This window comes from Oryzias melastigma, linkage group LG3, assembly GCF_002922805.2.
Source record: "Oryzias melastigma strain HK-1 linkage group LG3, ASM292280v2, whole genome shotgun sequence".
In the NCBI taxonomy this organism is placed as follows: Eukaryota; Metazoa; Chordata; class Actinopteri; order Beloniformes; family Adrianichthyidae; genus Oryzias; species Oryzias melastigma.
The window spans coordinates 9,349,353-9,371,793 of NC_050514.1; the positions used below are offsets into that span (position 1 = coordinate 9,349,353).

The following is a 22,441-nucleotide window of genomic DNA, read 5'->3' on the forward strand; positions in this document are numbered from 1 at the left end:
TTGTAGCTTATAAATTCTAAAATCATAAAATCATAAATAAATTCATAAAATCACCAACCAAAGTTTCATCTTCTTCACTTTTCCAGCTTCAGCCTGAATTAGACGCAGACGTCTGAGGAGCGCGAGACAAACTTCAATGGATGTTGTCGTATTTTCAAACAGAAGAAAGATCCAGCTGTTCTCTTGTTAGGATGGTTATTTATTTTAAATACCGCTGAACGCGCTTCTCACGTGCATCTGATCAGACTGTAACCTGGCCGCGAATGAGAAGTAACGCTGTGGCACGCGCGCGAGGGGATGGCGGGCACGGCGTTACCCAAATGCTCCTTTTATCTCGACAAAAATGAATAAATGTAAGTAAATCCCAAAGGACCGCTGACAGAATCAAATGTTGGGATGGTTCTCCCTCAAAGGCTTCAGCAATGACTTGTACAATTCTCTGGTGTTATTAAAGTAGAAGCTGTTTACATCCGCGGTCTCGTGGTAGAGGCGTGGAAAGAGGCGGACGGTTGCAATAAACTCACTCCTGATTGGCGACAGTACTTCCTGTAGATTCCATGACTCAGGTATCACTCAGACCAATCGCTGGAGATTGCTTGCAAATGGCGGTATCCGTTTCAGGAATTGACGGTGAAAGCGGCGGCCTACTTTCGCGAGGAGAGGACGTAATGCATTTCCAATGGGGGACCTCAGTGCTCGATCTGTCCATTATTTTACAGTCTATGGTAAGGCATAAGACTCAGCACTGCTTCTTCTTCTAATTGCTATTGAAAGTAAAACAGATGCATATGTCTGCAGTGCTCTCTAGTGGTTGTTGTTATATATTTGAAAAACAAATCAGTTGCAGGTCACGCCTGAGAATAAGTTGCATCCCCTGGCCAAACTATGCAAAACAATATGTTTTAAGGCAAAATACGTCACTTTCTTTCCCAACCTATAGCGTCTTCACCTCTTCAGACCAAACTGATCATAAATGCATCTAAAAATCTCCGGAATGGAAATTACAGTCATCTGATGAGAAGTTGAAGCTTGCTGGCTGAAGACAAGCTGTGGCTGAAGCGTGTCTGACCTTTGGGAAGCAGAAAAAAGCAGGAATGACAGCAGTAAATTATGCAGCATGTGTTCTCTGAGCAGCAGCACTCAGAGATGCTCTCATCTCTGTGCCGATCAGTATCTGGCACATTTACACGCCGGTAAATGCCTCCGACGCACAGGAGTGATTACTACAAAGACTTTCAGGGAGAAGTAAGCTAGCTCGACTGTCTAGGTTGGTAGGAAATGTGTGCTGAACATTGTTATTAAACACAAACAATTGAGTTGACATTTTAGCGTTTTGCTGCTCAGATGATGGTTCTGGCTGAGCGGGAAACACGGGGATAATTTTCTCTGAGAATAACGGAAAGCCTCTGCGCTCTGAACTACCTCTGCAGATTCCAGCACAGCGAGGCAGCCGGTCAGCCCTCAGGGACCGTTCTTTCATTTCATTACAAAGTTTCCTGCCAAATGAATTTTGACCAAACATGAAGGCTATGCTGATGGCTTTGAGGCTGTTAATTGGACTTAGCAGAGGGCGAGTCTACTCATTAGCATGTGTTGGTTTGTGTGTTTGTGCTGAGCAAAGTTCCCTTTGGACTGCAGGTTTTATCACTAGAAAAGGACAGATGCAGAAACAGAATAGAGCTGCAGCCACAACACAATCTATCTGCTGCACTCTCAAGCCAATACGTGCAAACACCTGGAGGAATGGCAGGAGACAGATGCAAAAGAGACCTCACATGGTCAGACTTTGTAGGGTTTAAGCTGCTGCTAAAGTTTAAATAATCCTTTAGAGGTTAATGCAATCACAAACTACTTACTATCAGGTCCACCTTGCTAGTACCGGGTTGGACCCCCTCTTGCCTTCAGAACTGCTTTAATCCTTGGTGGTATAGATTCAACAAGGAAACATTCCTCTGAGAGTTTGATCCACGTTGACATGACAGTATCACACAGTTGCTGCAGATTTGTCGGCTGAACATCCATGCTGCCAATCTACCGGTCCAACCATTGACTGTATAAGAGAACTGGACTGAGTGATCCTAAGCTCCCTCCTGAGCAGCAATAGTAGTTGCCATAGAAAAATTGAGTCGGACCGATTTGGACCGATCACTGCTTACCAACCTCGTCTGGTGGCCATATTGTGGAAAAATGGCAGCCGAATTTGCTTCAGTTCTTTCTGGAGCCAAAAGTAAGGCTTCTGCTGTGGATGACGTCACATTCACTCAGTTCGGTCAATGGTCTGAGATGGACAGACCATTTATGGTCAGACCAATGGTCTGAGGTTCTACCATTGACCAAAAGTGTTCTATTAGGTCGAGATCTGGTGACTGTGGAGGTTCATTGTTCTAGAAACCAGTCTGAGACGATTCCAGCTTTATGACATGGAGTCTAATCCTGCTGGAAGTAGAATCAGAAGATGGAACTCTGTGTTCATATATATATTCATATTTCTATTTTATCTTTATATTATTATTATTTTTTTATCTTTTATCTTTTCTACATAGGAGCACAGGTCACTGGAACCAAATTCCTTGTATATATTCTATACTTGGCCAATAAAGCTGATTCTGATTCTGATTCTGATTCTGATAAAGGGATGGACATGGTCAGTAACAATATTCAGGTGTTGGAACCATGATCAGTTGGTACTAAGAGGTCCAAAGTGTGCCAAGAAATATCCCACACACTATGACACCACCACCACCAGCCTGACCTGTTGTTACACGGCAGGATGGATTCATGCTCTCATTTTGTTTACGCTAAAATCTAACCCTACCATCTGAACGTTGCAGCAGAAATGGAGACTCATCAGATTAGACGTTTTCCCATGTTCATCTGTAGACCTCAGTTGACCCTTCCCCGTAACTCTGTTGGCCAATGACGGAAGAGATCTTTAGTTATGTGGTTTTGTTTAGAAGTTTTGGACAGAAACCAAAATCTCTGGTAGTTGCCAGTCAGAATACAGACCAAATGCAATCTTCAGAACAAATTCAGATCAAATAAATGGACTCGATCCAAACATAAGAACTTTCCCGGTCTGAATACACCCTAAGTTGCTAGAATAAACCAGGAAACAACAGATTCAACTGGGGAAATATTCATAATGTAACGTAAGTTCACTGATCACTGAAGTTCACTGAAAAGTAACGTCTTTCAGACCTGGAGTGATTCAAAACAAATATGGACAGAGAATTAAATAAATATCTAGTATATTAGCACAACAAATAATTATTTAAATAACCATGCCAAGAACATGCTAATGAGTAAACTAACCTTCTTATATCACTTTACATCATCAAATCTGTTGAATTTGTCACCTTTTGTGTCACTTTAACACAATTTCACCAAGTCACTAAGCATAAGACTCAGCCGTGATTCCTCTTCTAATTGCTATTGACAGCAAAACAGATGTAACCAGTGGTTATTTGAGTTACTATTACCTTTCTATCTGCTGGAACCAATCTCCTCATTCTTCTTTGACCCTTTGATAACATTCAACATTTCCGCCTACAGAAGTGCTTCTAACTTGATATTTTCTCTTTTGTCTAGTTAGTATTTTTCTTGTTACTATTGTCTTGTTAGTATTGTCTAATGGCAACTTTTAGACACGTTTTCTCAACTCTCACTTTCTCAGTTTTCAGTTTTGCATCCTCAACAGTAAACCTAGTGAAACAAATGCACCACAAAATCAACCAATCATGGACAACGTTCAAACTGATTGCTCTAAAGGTTGTGATATAGTGTAGAATACTGTAATGTATGTTCACTTATGTTACAAGTTTGTTGTTCCAGTCACTATTTAGGCCAGCACAATAACATAGAACCTTCAGGCTGTATGACCAGAACTTCTTTTCATTTTCACTTTTTAATGGACCTCCCTCAGCCAATGAGAATCCAGTTTTCACCCAAACCATGGTATGAAGACCGTTATTATTCAATTAAGATAACTGACCTCTTCTTCTGAACTGAATTGAATTATCTTCACATTTATTAAAGCTATCCATGATGATTTTCCAACACTTTACAAACCCGGCAGTTAAATGGCACATTATGAATACATTGAGATGAATTTATTTGACTATTAACATTTGGAACAGTTTTATTTTTTGCTTGGTTGGATACTTTTCTTGCATAGTCTGTCTGGGACCATGAAATGACCTCTGTTGTAAATTGGCAACACATGAACTGAAGTGAAACTGCATTTGTGTGAGTGAGAAAATGTCAGGAACATGTATGTAGCATGTTTGCTGTTTCCTCTGTGGCTTTTGATGGTCTGGTTGGATCTAAATCCTCCAAAGGGAATCCTTTTAAAGGCCATGTTGTCCCTCAGAAACTATTCGGCATGTGACCCCTTTTTCAAACATTTACATTGTTTCTGTGATTAGAAATGTCACTTTGCCCTCTCCTCCCATGTTTCTGAAGAGCATTCCTCCGCAGGAGCCACATCACTCCTACAAAGCCACAACGACTTGCTGAACTCACCCTGGCGGGTAATGGAAGATACGCTTTGTCATAAGAGGCCAGTCGTCTTCAAAATGGAGTTCAGAGAAGGATAAAACCCAAAGGAAGTTCCAGCTAATGGCAACTGACCTCCCCGTATCGCCCCCTCCAGCACGGACAGCAGGTATTAGCTGCATAATGAACTCGATGCTAATGAAGAGCAGTGGGAGTTCAGAGTCATCTATTGCCTAACGGAACACTGCTGAAGTGGACTCAAGCAGGATTAGAGGTGAAAGTACCGCAGTGGCCGAGCAGAAGCTCCAGACTCAGATAAGGAAGGGGCAGAAAGAGAAACAGCTTTTCATTAAGAGCATAAATTACTTTATAGCACTTCATTTTTATTGGTCTAAGTCACTTTAGCTTTTCATGTAACCAGCAGAAGGATCAGAGCAGAAAGCCTCAATACTTAAATCTACTGTTAACATTTCCCACCAAGGCAGAGTTTTTAGTGCACCACGAAGACAGGAAAGGAAGTTTTCTGTGTCGACTCATTAACCTCCTGGCCTGTATACTGCAAGCTAAACAATCACATAGGTGCACGAGTGTTCTGCTCAAGCACGTTTTTAAGAGGAGCTGCTCCTTTGTGGCTGCTGCAGAAACATAAGATAACTGCCCTGTATTTAACAAAGTATTAGCACTTTGTTAAAGTCCCCACATAGTCCCCAAACAGGGCTATGTTTCATTCATGCCAACAGTGGAGAATTTTTGGACTCTACAGAATATGGATCCCTCGAATCACATCATAACCACATCTGTCATGGTTCAAAACTACCAGCGATAATGATTATGAATTCTGGATAAATGTTATAATAATTAATAAGAACTCCACTTTTCTTACTTGATGTGTGATGGGTAAAAAATGTTCCATGACAAAGGTGAACAAAGATGGACGAAGACCAGTGAAGATAAAAAAATCCTTGAAAAAAAATAAAGTTCAGCATGCCGTCTTGTGGGGTCCAGATGACCACACTTTTAATGTAAACATGCCTAGGATAGCACAAGGGTTAAGCATGTTTTTGGAATGTTGGAGGAAGCTGGAGTTCCTGGAAAAAACACAAGCATTGGGAAGAACATGCAAACTCCACAGGAAGGTCCCAGTTGGGACTTGAACCGAGAGCTCTGACTACAGCACCACCATGCAGACATCTTATTACTAGGTAATAAAATTTAAGGCAGGAATTTTGCATTGGAACGTATCCCTCAGTTAAAAGTTAACTCATATTTGAGACTAGTTTAACAGTGGAGCTCCAGTGTTTATGCTCTTTGATTTAGTGTAACCTTTCAACCGTTAACATGATAATTCCAGTAGATTCTAAAGGGGAGAAAAGCGGCCGAGCCGCTTTTCTCCCCTTTAGAATCTACTGGAATTACATTGATCATGTTAATGTTTGAAAAGTTAAAGTGAATTTAACATTTTGATTTTAAGCGTCATCGATGACGCCTCAGCTGTTAAAAGGGTTCAAAACCAAAATAACTGGAGCCGTATCAGTTCACCATCTTGATTTAAAGGAAAGTTAGTGTCCACTAACTCTAAAAACTTGGACATGTGTTTAAATAAAACATTCAGTTCGATTGAATCTCAATCTGCTGACAAAGAGAGCAGCTTTGCAGTTGATGTGGAAAAAACATGAACACCTGTCCTACTACGATGCGTCATATCTCCTCTTATCTGCTAATTAACAGCATTGATTCCACTAAGTAATTGAACTTTATGTCTTTTAACGTGACTGCAGCATAAGTGAATCTGCTGCACCGCTTGTCCTCTGGGACTTCAATATTCTACACTAGTCCTTGAACTTATTAACCTCTCAGATGAAAGCATTAAATACAGAGGGGGGCTTAGCCCCGCAGTCTATTGTACTGGGGGGCACCTCACACTGTTCTCAGGGGTTTTTGTCTCCTTTTCAGAGTGAAGCTCCTATCAGTTCCTGCTGAGGGCTTAGCTCCTCTTTGCTTTGAGTCAATTGCTTCCAGCAGCTTTGGATTGGCTCTCTTTCACCTCTCGGAAGGGTGACCTCGTACCTGAAGGAAAACTCATTTTAAAGAACCTCGTCTGCTCTGTCTGAAACCCCCAAATCAAGCCCATTTACAACAGCAGTCTTATAAAGGACATCACCTCCTCCACTTGTGGATGATTTGATTTTACTGCATTTTTGTGCTTTTTATGAACACCATCCATCCATTTTCTTAACTCGCTTCATCCCTTTCAGGGTCACACTGTTGCCAGAGCCTAACCTGGCTGCTATTGGGCGAGGTTAGAAGTTTCTAGTGACATCTGAGGAAGTGTCAATGATGTCATGTAGGGATAGGCAACTCCAGGTCTCGAGTGTCAGGAAGTGATGGATGAAGGACCCAAATGCGGGAGATCAGGCAGAAAATTTAAATATTTAAAAAATTAACCAAAGCACGACAAAAACCCATGGAGAAACAAAAGTGGTGACTGAACAGAACAGAGCAGATGACCTAACAAGGAAGAACTGAAAACCAGACATTTAAATAGACAATCTGAAATGAAGACATCTGTGAATCATGACGAGCCTGAAACCAATGTGACTGAGGAACAATTCAAAACACAGCACGACCAAAACCCATGACATAACTGAGCCAAAACAAAAGCCCTCAGGGGCCATGATTGGGCTTCAGATCTACTGAATTTCAGAAACTGCTGATTTACTGAGATTTTCACCCACAACCATCTCTAGTGTTTACAGAGAATGGTCAGAAAAAGGGGAAATATCCAGTTAGCAGCAGTTCTGATGGCAGAAATGTCTTGTTGATGTCAGAGGTCAGAGGAAAATAGTCAGACTGGTTCCAGCTGATAGAAAGACAACAGTAACTCTAATAATCACTGGTTATAACCGAGGTCTGCAGAAGAACGTCTCTGAACACACAGCACGACCAACCTTTAGGTAGATGGACTACAACAGCAGAAAAACAAACCGGGTATCACTGCTGTCAGCTAAGGACAGTAAACTGAGGCTACAATTCAAAAAGAATCACCAAAACCAGACAATAGAAGATGGAAAAACATTGTCTGGTCTGATGAGTCTCCATTTCTGCTCCAACATTCAGGTGGTAGGGTCAGAATCTGAGGTCAACAACATGAAAGCATGGATCTATCCTGACTTGGATCAACGGGTCAGGCTGGTGGGGGTGGTGTCATGGTGTGGGGGATATTTTCTTAACACACTTTGGACCTCTTAGTACCAACTGATCATGGTTCCAACCCCACAGTCTACCTGAGTATTGTTACTGACCATGTCCATCCCTTTATGACCACAGAGTTCCATCTTCTGATTCTACTTCCAGCAGGATTAGACTCCATGTCATAAAGCTGGAATCATCTCAGACTGGTTTCTAGAACATGAACCTCCACAGTCACCAGATCTCAACCCAATCTGCCACCAAGGATTAAGGCAGTTAGGAAGGTTGGAGGGGGTAAAACCTGGTACTAGCAAAGGTGGACCTGATAAAGAGGGAGGTGAGTGTAGATATACGTAGAGAGAAATTAAAACTGGCAGACAATGAAGCAGGTTACAAAATTTTACAAAGAAATAAATAATTCCCAGCTCTCTATCATGGATAGTATAATAATCTGAGACCGTACTGAGATGACGCCACTTCAGCTATCAAATATAAACATTCATGCCAACTGTGAGCAAGGCTCAGTTATGGTCAGATACGGACCAAACACAAAACGCAACGTTCAGGAGTGTGAACAAAACAAGAAATGACAAACTAAAGAGAAGAGAATTAGTCAGCTCCCACATCTGGTTAATCAACTACGCTATGAACCATGTGGAGCGGACGACAAAACACAAAAGAACAGCAGGGCACAGTACTCTAACAGTAAAAACAGAGAACACTCCATATTAGACACATTTCTTGTAAAAACACTTGAATCCTTTGTTTAAACTTACCTCTGCGTTTATGAAGCAAAGCATTTTGATGCGATGCAATTCCTCACATCTCATCAATAAAATCTCCCATGATCCTAGTGCTGTCATGGCATTGATTTCTTGTGCAATAATTATTCAATTTCTGTAATTAATTAGTCTCTTTTTAATCTAACCTTTTAATTGCTGCCTTATTTTGAGCTAGATTTTCCAAATTCATTTTATTTAAATTTGTGACACTGTGGTACAGTAAAGAATTAAATCACAAGTTAAAAAGCAGATTTGTGAAGCTTTCCAAATAACAGAATTCCAACCTTTACTTTTACACCACTAAAGGGTACTTTATTCAGTCTCAAACAAACAAGAAAAAAAGTCTCTTGATCCGGCAGCAGTGAGATTTGACCATCACCTCGGAATCTGGGCGGCACGACACGTCAAGAGTTTAAAAGTCTGAGAGTTGACTTCCTCGTCCCAGCTAACATCCGGATCAGAACCATACGGCTGGACATTACCCATATTGATGGATGTTTTTATGTAGCAGCGTGAAGATTTACGCTAGTGAAACACAGAGCTAACATAATCAGGGGCGGGGCTACCAAAAGCCACGCCCCCCTCAGAGGAGATTTTGGAAACAGATTCTTCAGATCAACATGAAAATTACTTTTAAGATATTTAGGTTGAGGGATTTTGGTTAAAAACTTCATAATCATGATTAAAACACTACAGGGATTTTTTTATTTAAATAAAAAAATTAGTAATTGGGGATATTAATATAACATGAACCTAATCTCTAAACGTCATGCCTCTCTTCCATACATTGTAAATGAGATGAACACAGACACCACTCCACGTAGCAATCAGGCTAAAAACGTTGGGTGGTAGCTCCTCCCACACGGTCTGTGCCGTCGAGCTTAGGAACACATTTTTGGACAGGCGTAGAGTGTTTGGTGTAAATGCAACATTAAAGATAGAGAACTTTGATGAAGTTAGAGATTGTCTTGAAGTGTAAAAGTTATTTCTTTCTTTCTGCTCTGTCAGAGTTCATAATGGACAGTACACCCCCACCCCCTTCAGTGACCCTAAAGTTCCACTGCACCAGAGAATCCAAAGAATAATCCCATAAACCTGCCTGCTGTAGCTGATCACTTACTGAATTTCCTTTACAAAGTTTATTTTAATCAGAACTGTTCGCTGCGTACAAGTTTCCCACCATCGCGGCATCTGCACAGCGTGATCATCTTCATCATGCTTCTGGATTCATCCTCGGCTGCTTCTTTCAGTCCTCTTCCCGGACTTCCTCTTTGCAGCTTCGGCTCACTCTTCCCTCAGAGCGATGTAAGCCTCCTGGCAGAGCAACAAAGTTCTGCACATGGACGGCATCGTGAAAACAGAAAAGGCTCCAGCAGCGCTGCAGCAGCTAATCTGCTTTGTTACGCAGGAGGAGAGTAGAAAGGAGAAACGCTGCCGTCACTGTTGTCCTTGTGCTCTTCAGGTTTGAGTCTATTGTTCATACGTGTGCATATGTAGAGCCATGAATTAGTAATCACATCCAGAGGCTGTACTTGAGGCATAACTCCTGAAAGAGGAGCTTCCAGTGAAGATTTGAGCAGCTCTTCAGGAACACAAGTTCATGTAAGAATGAACTAAAGCGTCAAATCAACCAAGACTTCAATGGGTTTCAAATAAAACTCAGAGCATCAACTAACACTGAATAAACTGCACAGTCCAGTCCTGACATGAACCCAACATTTCACTTTAGAATTTATCCAATGATCTCTGATAAAGTCAAATTATTAAAACCTTGTTTAAATATGATTTAACCCATTGATTATCTTTTCACTTTTTACTCTTCTCATGACATATTTTTTCTCATCAAATAACTAAAAATCTTTTTCTAAAGCTCTTCACCTATTATGTTGCAAAAGTGCTTAATGACATATTTTCCCCCAAATCTAACTTCTAAACAAGCTTTTTTCTGTCTGGTTTTTCCATTAAAAAGTAGCTTACGTTCACTTCCTGGAATGCCACCACTCCCCGAACCCCTTTAAAGGGTCTCAATTATGCTATTCTTAATCCTTTCAGAGTTAACTATGCCCATACATTTGATACTATATTACCTATGCCACAATAGAACAATTCTTTAGGAAATATGAGTTATTTTTGTGTACGATGGAGTACTGGGGTCATAAACCGGAAGCTTAAAAATGCCAACCCGTTCAGACCGGTCCATGAAAACATTGTCTAATCTAAACCGGTCCGTGTCCTGAAAAAGGTTGGAGATCACTGATATCGGCCCTTTAGCTTCCTGATTTGATTGAAACAGCACAGGAACACTTTCCAGCATGTTAGGTCCAACAGAACCCAGTCTTATCCGATGGATTTAAATGTCTTCTGTCACCCAGAACGTTGACGTTCTGTGAGGATGAAACTAAATGCAGTAACAAAGTCAAACACTGCTGAGAACAGCTGAAGGCAGCATGGTGTCCACACAGGAACATCCTCTGTCTTCAGCTTCTCTCATCTCATCATCTTTAGCTCCGCCGGCAGATTTAACTGGCTCTGGTTTGGCCTGCCAATATTGATCTTATTTTCCAGGGGAACAAAACAATTACGAATAAAATGATTACATTATTAGTGGATTGATTTATGTTGTTGTGTTTTGCATTTTAGATTCAGTATCTGCCGTTTGTTTGGTGATTAAATCTCACTGTTCTAGTCATCTTTCTACAATTTGTACCAACAGTACAAATATAATAAAAGTTACAGCTAAAAGCAGAATCATGTAAACTTTAGTACTGTGTGGTGTTGGGTCACCTACATGAAAGCCTTTTTTTTAAATCACTAAAATAAAGATGTCATGACTTTAGAAATATTAAACCTTTAACATTTTAAATTAAGCGCTTCAAAATAAAATAAAGTTCTAAAAGATATTTCTAAAGCTGCATTCAGACAAAACACAATTTGAGCGTCAAATTGCCGTCTGCCACCTCTTTTTTGACGCGTATCAAATTTCCTGCTCGACGCTTGCCCTAAAATGTCGTAGATCCCCCGGCTGCATGAGGGAGGAGCAAACACCAATGTTTTTCTTGACTTAATTTGTTGCCACATCAGGGAAAAACATGGATGATATTGAGTGAGTAGCCTGGGTTTATATGTTTTAGAGGCACCGGTGTTCTAACGATCTGTCCTACCTCATGAGATTTTCCTACTCGTAGCACAAACTGATAGCTATCTAAATGTCCTACCTCATCATCAGATAATCCATGGTGTCCGTGGCAGACATGAAATCCTGTCCACATTTGTCATGGGAGGGATTACATGTCAATGACAGGCTTGGGTCATCTGGACCCCATAAGTTAGCACAAGGGTTAAACATAACTCCTGTCAGTCTGTGGCCCAGTTTAAAGTATTTCTGTTCCACATTAAACTGAGAGGGGAAAAATAAAACTGGAGAATTTTTTTTATTATTTCCTCGATGAAAATAAGAAAACATCATAAGCCCACGGAGCGGGAGCACCCACTCTCCATCTGGTGGGTCTCCAACCACCCACAGGCAAGCATAGCAAGCTCCACTGCTGGCCTGTGGGTGGTGGAGCTCGCTAGCTCGCTATGCTGTCCATGGCGGACTCCATGGGCTCTGTGACAGGCTGGGGACCTGTCCAGGGTGTATCCCGCCTTCGCCCAGCAGTAGCAGAAAAACAGCTCCGAAAACGTTGCCTGTAAGCCTCTGGAACCAACTCATAAGCCTTCAGTACAGCAGATTTCACAGGTAAATAACCAGCAACCTGAGCGCCACTGAGCGTAAAAAAAAAGCATGTTGTCCCTTCCCAGTCAAAACACACTGCAGCAATAATAATTGAGTGTCCTCCGACCAACCACGAGTCTCCACCAGACACTCAAACAACAAAAAACGTTTCAGGGTCCTGTTCGCCAAACTTTGGCTCTAATCTTAAGTCACTTAAATCTTTGGACCTGGCCGCCACGGGAACCGAGCGCTCAACCCGAGCTTTCTCCATCTCCAACTGAAGCAGAAGGAGCTAAAAAATAAACGGTTCCAAATGTTTAAATTGTCTTCGTCTCCCTGCTTCTTTGTTGCGGACTAGAGCCAGGTGTAACAGCAGTAACAGGCTCTGGCAACTTCACAGCACCAGTGGGTTAAGAAAATGGATGGAAGTTCAAGACAAAAATCATCGCATTGAGCTGCCACACTGGGTGTCCTTTTCAACCTGCTGATCGAGTCACTAAAAATGTCACATGCCCAAAGCTGAGTCCCTGATTGGTTGATGCAGCATATCAACTTCGCCACATCTGCTGCCCTGATTGCCCCACGCTGCTCGAATCATGCTGCCATTGGACTGACACACCACACTTGATCCCCAAATCTTGCCTTAGGACCTCAGATTGCGTCTGTACATTAAAACTCGACGCCCCTGACATGCAGATCGTGTCCGGTGTAAAAGCAGCTTAGCCTAAACCCCTTTACAGCCAGAAAGATTGAAAAGATTTGAAGTTTTTCAGAGTTGAAAAACTTCACTTGCTTGGTCCAGTTCTCAGAAGCAACGGTTACAGCAGAAACACTTCTGACTCCACTGTCCTACCTCTGTCTTTTCAGTGTAAATACAAACCCATTTATAAAATGCAAAAGATATAAAGTATTCACACAGCCAGCTTTTTTCTGCCAATAAAAAATCATTCCATTTTGTTTCCAATAATGTTCTTGGAATGATTTCTTTTTAATTTCTCATTAATTATTGTTTCTTTAAATGCAACCAAAGGATAATTAAGCTTCTTTTTTTTTTCTTTGGTTGTTTGACATTTGAAATCATTTGTTCCTTCACCGTCTGGTTTGGGTTCCTTCTTTGGTGAAAAAAATGTCTTTCAGTTTTCATGCCATCCTTTTTCATTGCTCAAATTCCAAACTTCTCAGCTCTTAAATATATTCTTTATGCTCTTCTGAGGCGTTGATGACAAACAAGTTGAAGAGTCAAACAGTTGTGGTTTCAATTCAGTGGATTTGTGGATGTAGACTGGTTGTCTTTTGAACTTAAGGTTGTTAGTTTGATAGAGTTTTCCCTCTTCCCATGTGAAAGCGACCTTGGGAAAGGTGCGGGGCCCAGCATCAATTCCCAGAGGTTCCTCATTTACATCGTGCTTTAGATGAAAGGATCCGCTGAATGGATGCAATGTAATGTAACATTTATCCCAGCTATTGCAAATCCTGTGGGAGCAAAGTTATGAATTAAAGAGAAAATAAGTGGCCTTGTGTCAAAAGAGCCTTCTTTTCCTCTCAGTGGGAGCAGCCGCCGACTGTTTGATGGTTCATTGTGAAAGGACGCCACCGCTGTGACTTGTGTGAACCTCAAAGGTTTGCTGGGCTTTGACAAAGCAGCAGTGCAGGGTAACAAGTGGATAAAAAACGTTTACTTTTACTTTACTTATCTGCTTAGAAGCCTTTTAGACTTCAATCTCAAAGTTGAAATAATGCAAGTCGACGTTAAGATTTATGTTTATTAAGATTATTTCTGTTTTAACACGTATTGATTGTGTTTTTAGTGACTTATGTACTTTTACCTGGCACCAACCTGATTTCAATCTCCTGTTTTTAGTGACCGTATAAAGCCCTTTTTACATATTTTTGTGTATTATTTTAGTTGTAATTTTTACCATTTCAAACTGTGGCACAGACCAGGAAACACTTTTGGAGTTTGTGACAATGACAGTAAACTGCATATGCATGCTGAGTTGCTGCCAACATTCATCACCGCGCGGTAGCAGTAAAAGGTTTGGCTTTTCCCTCCACTGCACTGATGCAGAGAACTTTAGCTTCTTTCAATCTAACCTTACAACTGATCACAGAAGTCCAAACCAACAACAAAACACAGGTGAGCAGTGGATGTTGTATGGTTGCAAATCACAGCTAATTGCTGTTTACTTGTGGTTTAAAAGATTAAATAAAGCACACCTCTGCCCTTATGATATTCTCGTCACACAAACAGCTCTACCTGCATTGACACAAAAACAGAAAACACACAAAAACTCCTGTCCAGTCAAAAGAGTCTTCAATTTCAAAAAGAAGTTTTCATTTTTTCATAAAGTGTTACTCTTCGAAGCAGCAAACATCTATTGCTGCATTGATGTCTGAAAAAATAAACTGTATCCACTGCAGCCTGACATTAACATCCTTTGACAATGACAGCTGTCCATCGTAGCCAGAAACTCATTTAGCTATTTCTACAAAGCAGCACAGCAAACTCTCACTTAGCTGGGAATTTTTCACGGGGTTTTTGATTTGATTTTTGGTTCTTTCTCCCCCTCTACCAGGGTCCATGTTGTCACCCAAAAAATATTTTCTATATCTTATCTCTGGAGGGTGTGAGTTACTGTCCCTGGTTTCCTTTGGAAATGTAACAGATTAAAGATGTTTGGGGTGTGGCAGAAATTATATTACAGTTGGGAAAAAGTTTTGACGTCGTTTAGATAAATAACTCTCGGCTCCCAAATCTATGGAGTGTGTGAGTTGCTGTCCCCGATTCCCCTTGGTAATGTAACATGTAACATTTCAGGGATGTAATATGTGACACCTTTGGAATATAATGCGTAAAACCATTGAGATGTGACATTTTACACCTTTGGGAAGTGATGTGTAGCAGGTTTAAAATGCATTATTTAACACATTTGGGACGCAACATGTAACACATTTTAAAAATTAATGTTACAGTTTTGGGATATAACATGTAAAACTCTAAAAAATCATGTTACACTTTTGGGGTGTAACATGTAACACATTAATTAAAAAATGAATATAAGTGTTTTGTGATGTAACATGTGACACATGTTTAAATTGACACTTTTGGGATGTAACATGTAACATTTGAAATGTTGCAAATAACACCTTTGTGATGTAACATGTAACACATTTTAAAATTCTACATGTTACACTTCTGGGATTTAACATGTAACACATTAATTAAAAAATGAATATGAGTGTTTTGTGATGTAACATGTGACACATGTTTAAATTGACACTTTTGGGATGTAACATGTAACATTTGAAATGTTGCAAATAACACCTTTGTGATGTAACATGTAACACATTTCAAAATCCTACATGCTACACTTTTGGGATTTAACATTCAACACCTCTATTTTCTCTCCATTTGATACCATTTGTAAGGAACATGTAACACATTTGTGATGTAACATGTAACACCTTTGAAATGTAATATTTAACACCTCGGGGTGTAACTTGTAACATATTTAGTAATACAGCAAAATAAATTGAAAACCATGATTGATATCAGCTGACTCTGGATTCAGTCACAACAGTTCAAAGCCTAAAGAGTCATCAAGAGACATCATATCTAAAGTTTAACTAGTTCTGGTACTCACCGCTGGAGCAGTCAAATCCTCCCCAGCCAGGTTCACACTGGCAGGTTTCAGGAGATACACATCGTCCATGCACACACTCCTCCGTGCACAATGCTGTGGAAGAAAAAGACACGTGAATAAGAAACAGGAACGCTAGCAAGAGCAGTGAGGGAGGATTCTGGACAGAACTCTAAATCAACTACTGAAAAAAATCAGACACATTTGAACTTGATTTTGATTAAATTATTGTTTTAATGAAATTAACTGCTTTTTTATCATTAAAAAAAATAGCAAACAAACCTAAGTACACACATACAGAAACACACACACATACAGATTTGAGTCTTTCTAAAAGTATTTGCTAAGAAAATCTTTTTCGGATTTCTGTAATCTCCAGACCACACAGCATCCATCATCATCATCAGTATCCATCATCATCATATTTGGGTCGGCGACTTGAACAAATGATCTAAAATTCTTCCAGAAATCTTTGTAGTTAAACACAAAGGTATCCAATGAATCTGGAACTCATGCACAGGAGTATTCATTATTTGTTGTCTTCACATACTGAGCATCCACTCAGCCTGGTAAATGACCTTTGCTGAGGTTTAAGAGTTGTTTTGTTTGTGTCCTATCCTTCAACTTAGCTAAGCAGAATTTAAAGTTGGATTTGTTGAATAAAATACTTTAAAGCTGTTTTATCTCATACAATGACTCACGTGAACTTCAATAGGCTGCAGACTTTACAGATACGCGTCTGACACTTGAATACATCAGAAATGCAGAGATGAGACCATCAGGAAAAAAAAAAAGCCTTCTGGCTGCTTGTTGGTTTTCACCTGCCTAAAAAACAAAGCACTGTGTTGATATGCAAAGAAGCTGCAGAGTATAAACCTGCGAGGAAGACGTTTTATGGCAAACAGAAGAGGAAGAAACTCGTATCAAGATTTTTCCAAGTGGCATCATATTTCATGATGACACGACCTGACAGAAGCAGCAGGTTGATCCAAGCAGCTCTGTGACAGCATAATGAACCATGCTTTGTTTTCATGACGCCTTCGCTTTATCATCATCTTAGAGGTCAGAGTCATGCACAGAGAGACAGCAACACAAACCAGATCAGAAAGGACCTTCAACGTCCAACCAAACCGAGAGCTGCCCTGAAGGCAGGTGGACATCCTGACATTCGGTCTCTATTACAAAAAAACACTCCGACAATTTCTATTTGCCCAAGAGCTTGAAAGAGGCTTAAGGTGAGTAAAATCTTCCTTAAATCAAATTAAATGTCATAGACTAAATGGACTCACACCACAAAATATATGTTTATTTTTTCTATGGACCTACAACGGATGGGGGGCCTCAAGAATTACGGGTCAGAACAGTTTAACAATGGAAACATGTACAATACCAGATCCAACCGGACCATACTACTCCGAGGAAACGAGGCTTTAAACCCTTCCGCTCTCTTTGGGGTCCAGATGACCCCACTTTTAATGTACACAAGCCAAGGAGAGCGGAAGCGTTACGGGCCAAACGAGAACACTTTTTGTTTCTGTGATCAAAACCAAAGTGGATTATACTTCTAAAGAGATAAGATAATTATGTGCATTTTTGCCTTTACAGTTAGCATTTAATAGTAAATGAGATAAAATATTTCATATGAACCCAGATTCATAAAATGTTTTCCAGATAAACTTTTTCTTTACTTATTTCGGGTCTTCAAATTTGAAATTCACATTAATTCTGGTTAAAAAAAAAAAGAATATAACTCTGTTCTATGTGAAGAAACAAAAGTTTCATCGGCTAGTTCATTTTCATATAGTGTTTTTAAAAGGGTTCAAAGAACTCAGGCCTATTGGTTGACGCTCACATTTTCCCATCACCTGTCGGTCTGTTAATTAAATAAGGGACATTTTACACTTTTAGGGATTTTTCAAATCTGTAGTTGTTTACTTTATATTTCCAAAGTTAAAGCTGTGTGTAAACGTTTTGATAAAAATATGGCTGATAAATTTTCTGCCACTCAGCGTATTTTAAGGTAGAAGCGGATGAAGCGCCGCACAGCTACAGGGACTGATTTTAATAAAAGATCCAGAGACACATGCTCACGTTATCCTCAAGGAGAGATGATTAATCTTTAAAGCGCTGCCTAATCCTTTCATCCCACAGATAGGAGCAGAAACGACGACAAGGAGAATTACATCAGTGACAGCTACAACACGATTAATAGATAACAAATTAAATAATCACAACCTAACTCCAGCTATTGTCTGGCTCCGCTGAAACAGACTGCGATGCCCTTGAACGTCTTCATCTGCAGCTGAAGGAGGAAGAAATTCAGGGCTGTGAGCGCTGCAGCGGCATGGGAATGAGGACGCAGACACGTCTTACTCCTCCAAGAACTAAATTAAACCTGAAGAAAGTACATTTTAATACTCCTCAACTTGCTTTGGGAATACTTTATTTCTTTAATGCCAACATTTTTTCAGTTTAAGCCTTAGACACATGTACCTATACGGTGTCAGTACCCGCCTGACTCTTATCCACTTCACCCTTACTCATCTTGACATGTTGTCTAAGTGTTCACTATGACCTGTAGCCTGCAGCATGCCCATAGAAAAAATGTACATGAACATTTACTCTCTTTATTGAATGGTCTTCTACAGCTTCAATGTTTCACCGGCGTGCTCCGTACAGGTTTGAGAATTTTCTGAATACAGTCTAATATAATGATCAAAACCCTGTGTCGTTTTTTAAGACATATTTTCTGCAAGTAACTCATCAGAAATTCCGCTCTGTGTTTTGAGATGGACTGTTGGCTCAGAAGTAACCCTACATTTATGTCCCAGCATTGCTTTGTTTACGCTTTTCCATGCTAGCTTACAGCCCCTCACAGCCCCAAGCAAACACTAGTGTAGAAAAAAAACAACAACAAAAAAAATAGTGAGCAATATCAGAGCTATCCAGCCGTACAGTTTTAAACCAGATGGCAGAGGAAGAAAATGAAAATTAATGGATCTATCAGTCTGGAAGTGGATGCATCAGAATTAAAGGACAGCAACAAAAACCGGAGCTCTCTCAAACCCCAGGTTTTCATCTGCTCCTGATCCATCACGATTCAAATACAGAATTACTCAGAGATGCAGATTTTATCTTAAATTGTTTTATATATGTCCATCATAAGAAAAATGCTACAAGAACTTGGTAAAAACATGAAAAATGCCATTTTCATTGGAGTGGGTCTTTAAGCTGTATTTTTAAAAATGCTTTATTACAATAACGATGTAAAGATCATGTCAGCTGACATCCCTAAGAACCTCTGGCCAGTTTTTTGATCCAAGGAAGGAAACAGATTTTCCACTCCAGATGGTAAACTGAAGGCTGCTTTTGCTTTGTAGCTGAAGACAGAAGGTGAAAAGGTTTTTCTAGGGGGGTGGGGATTGTGTGTCTATTCAGCATCTTGTGGTAAACAGCTTTATTAGACTGTGCTGCAGGACTGGCACACTTCCTGTGGCTGAGTGGCCTGAATCCTGGCATCAGTTCTGCAGCGGAGCAGGAGGCTGGATGAGTGCTTCTTTGACGTCCCGGGACAGACCTTTTGTTTGCAATGAGAGCATACCAGACTAAATACAGGGAGGACAGGATTTACTTCTTTAAGTTTTTGCCTCTTTTTTACCTTCTGTTAAAGTGTATATTTCTGTGTCAAAATAATAATAAAAAAAAACAATCTGGTTTTTATTTTAATCGAGAGGTCCTGCTTCAGGTGGAACAGTTAAAGTATTTTGGGGAAACAGAAAATATGTCCGAATTCCTTCACTACTTACTATATAGTACTTTCGCCATTTTCTAGTGCTGTCCGAATCTACAGTCTTTGAGAAAAACTAGCGTGCATCAATCCTCCTTATATTAGCGAATATAGACCACAATGCATAGCGGTCGAACTATTTTTGTGAATTAAACATTTTTTAAAAATATGTATTTTTTAAAGGGTAACCAAACCCTAAATCAACTTTTTTGGATGTTGACCTCTATAAATGGGGCTTAAGAAGTGCTGTCTGTTGGTTGTTGACAATTTTTTGACAAAAACCCTCTGTGTGCTGCCTCCTACAGGTTGAAATGAGGTATTACAGTTGAATTTTGTGATTGGTCAACTGGTATCATGCTCTGCAGTTCCAAAAGCCCCGCCCATCTTTGATTCTGTACCGGTCGGCCGTTAGCTTTAGCATGGCTCATAGGTGTTTTCCTTCAGTTGTCAAAAATCTACTGGCTTACACAACTTTCCAGTGGAGCTGGAAGTTAGGGAACAGAGGTTGAATGCAATTTGTATGATTTAAAAGATGATTTAAAAAAAAATATATCAATTAAAAAGTGGGTTCTGAATCTACAGTATATTCTATAAAGCCTTTTTTTTATGGAAATGAACTTTCCATATTTTATTTTTTGGAAAGGGTCTACATATGTTCCGTTTTGGTCTTACTGCAATCATTACTATTTTGATGCAATTAATAATTTCTTAGAAGTTTGAATGAAGACATTATTAAAAACATAATAATAGATGAGTATTAAGTGACATCATTCCTTAGACATTTGAGCACACGGCTCAGAGGCTCAAAAAACCAATCATTAAGACTTCCTGTCATTCTGACTTGACTTTTGGAAACTAAAAAAATATGTTGTTGTTTTTTTTGCATTGTAACTTAAACATGTTCTTGGGTCTACAGCGATGTCCTAGATTTGCCAGTAAAGTAAACACATTGGTCACCAGACAGTGTGAGGGACTTCAGTTGCACAGAGAACCCATGAAGGTCTCAGCAGGACTTACGGGCGCACAGGTCTGCGCTTTCGAAGAAGCCCGGACAGCACTGCGAGCGGCGCCGGTACATGGTCCTCACTCCTCTCCTGTAGGCCGTCTTGTAGCTAATCCTGCACACAGACAAGTTTTTACTCAGAATTCACTTCTAGACTTGAAGAGATGAGAGGGTCTCACTGTCATGCTACACACTGAGTGTAATTTGCTCATCAAATAACATCTGCTGGCTTTGCTCGTCCAAAAATGTGTTCATGAACCTGAGGCTCCTGACACTTGTGGGAGGAGCTTACTGCTAAACAGTATCTTACAGACACAATGCTATAGAGTTGATGATAATAAGAGGTTGAGTTTTATTTGAAGAGCTCTACTAGAGTACGCTGGTCCTGAAGTACATCACATCAACAAATCACTCAACACAAAAACATTTATATAATATGGATATTGCGATATATCGCAATATTTAGACCTGCAATCGATTCTCGATGGGTTCTCTCCAAGTATCGATATTATATTTTCATTTGAAGAGGCTGTTGCGCCGAGCGTCTGAGTCACGTGCCGGAACTATTGAGCAGATGGGCGCCCTGCATCAGACTTTTGATAGCGACTCACGCACTTCATCCAGGAGAAGCACCGGTGAGATACAGGCTCGGTAGCGCGTGTGAAGCATGCATACCTGTCAGCATTTATCCTCCATCTGTAGCAGAGGCAGTCAGTAAGAAGAGACTTTTTCTGAGCGCTAGAATGACTGCGATCACTTATTTCCTGTTAGATCAGTGGCTGTGGGAACTGGGCGCGTGCTTCACAATCGTTTGTGAGTACTTCAGGTACCGGTCGGAATTTTCATTTTCTTGCACCTCGATGTTTAACCGGCTGGTGTACGGTGTAACTTTGCTAAATTTATGGGGTGAAGTTTTCAAATGAATGTAATTACTTTTTGCTAATGTTAATTTAAAGTAATCCTTAAATAAAAATGTAGGATTTGATGTATGAACTTAAAAAAAATGTAATTAAAATAAAATAAATGAATTCACTATAAAATTAGGGAGGTTGCCTATTAATTGAACCACTTAAAATTATATTTATTGCCATTATCATGTGTGTTTTACCTATTGACTGCTGACTGACCAAATGGAAAAATGATAATGATTGGAAAAATAATCTCAAGTGACAGCTGAGTAAATCAGCCTTCAATTTTGGATGCTCAGCCCTTTTCAAGTGAGGGAAAAGTGCACAAAAAATTAGGAAACACTTGACACAGGCTGTAAAACATTATATTCATCATCCTTTGGTGAGACGTTCTCTTGGAGGTAGATAGCTGTCGCCACGAATTATTTAATTTTTGTTCTGTTGCTTACAATTCTGCACTAAGTAGTGTCATGGAAATTATACATTTCATTATGTTTCATCCTCTGAGTCTTGTTTTCTTGTTGTCAGAACACCCTGACCACGATGTGTAAACATTTTGATTTCATTAGAACATCTTGTTCATGTTAGATATGACATTTCCATTTCCATCTTAAGCTCCTGATTAACAGCTGATTGTATGACTGTATAAAATGTGAGCGTCCTTCATCACAGATCAGGGCTCTGCAGACCTCTCCACTATGCTCGCCAGCGTGTACTTTTCTCTGCTCTGTTTAATAAACTTTCATGAAAACGTTTGACATTTCTTCATTTCATCGGATCAACAAATATTCCACCACAGTAGTGTCTCTGCTGATCATGTTTACTATTGTTAACATTGAATTTGACAGATAGTTCCAATTCAGTTGTTGTCAATGTTTGTCAAAGACATAGTTTTAGTGATTTCAGCAATGTTGCACAAGTG

At 39.9% G+C, this 22,441-nt stretch overlaps 1 protein-coding gene across 2 annotated transcripts in view; it reads right to left on the bottom strand.

Annotated features, from left to right (window-relative positions):
• Positions 1 to 22,441, bottom strand: part of LOC112140290 (multiple epidermal growth factor-like domains protein 11) — a 131,640-nt gene that overhangs the window by 60,749 nt on the left and 48,450 nt on the right. For both annotated transcript variants that reach the window (XM_024263200.2, XM_036217354.1), the window contains exons 5-6: positions 20,626 to 20,726; positions 15,825 to 15,917 (exon numbers count right to left, since the gene is read on the bottom strand). In XM_024263200.2, the coding sequence (XP_024118968.1) occupies positions 15,825 to 15,917; positions 20,626 to 20,726 (194 nt within the window). The remainder of the gene's footprint in view (positions 1 to 15,824; positions 15,918 to 20,625; positions 20,727 to 22,441) is intronic.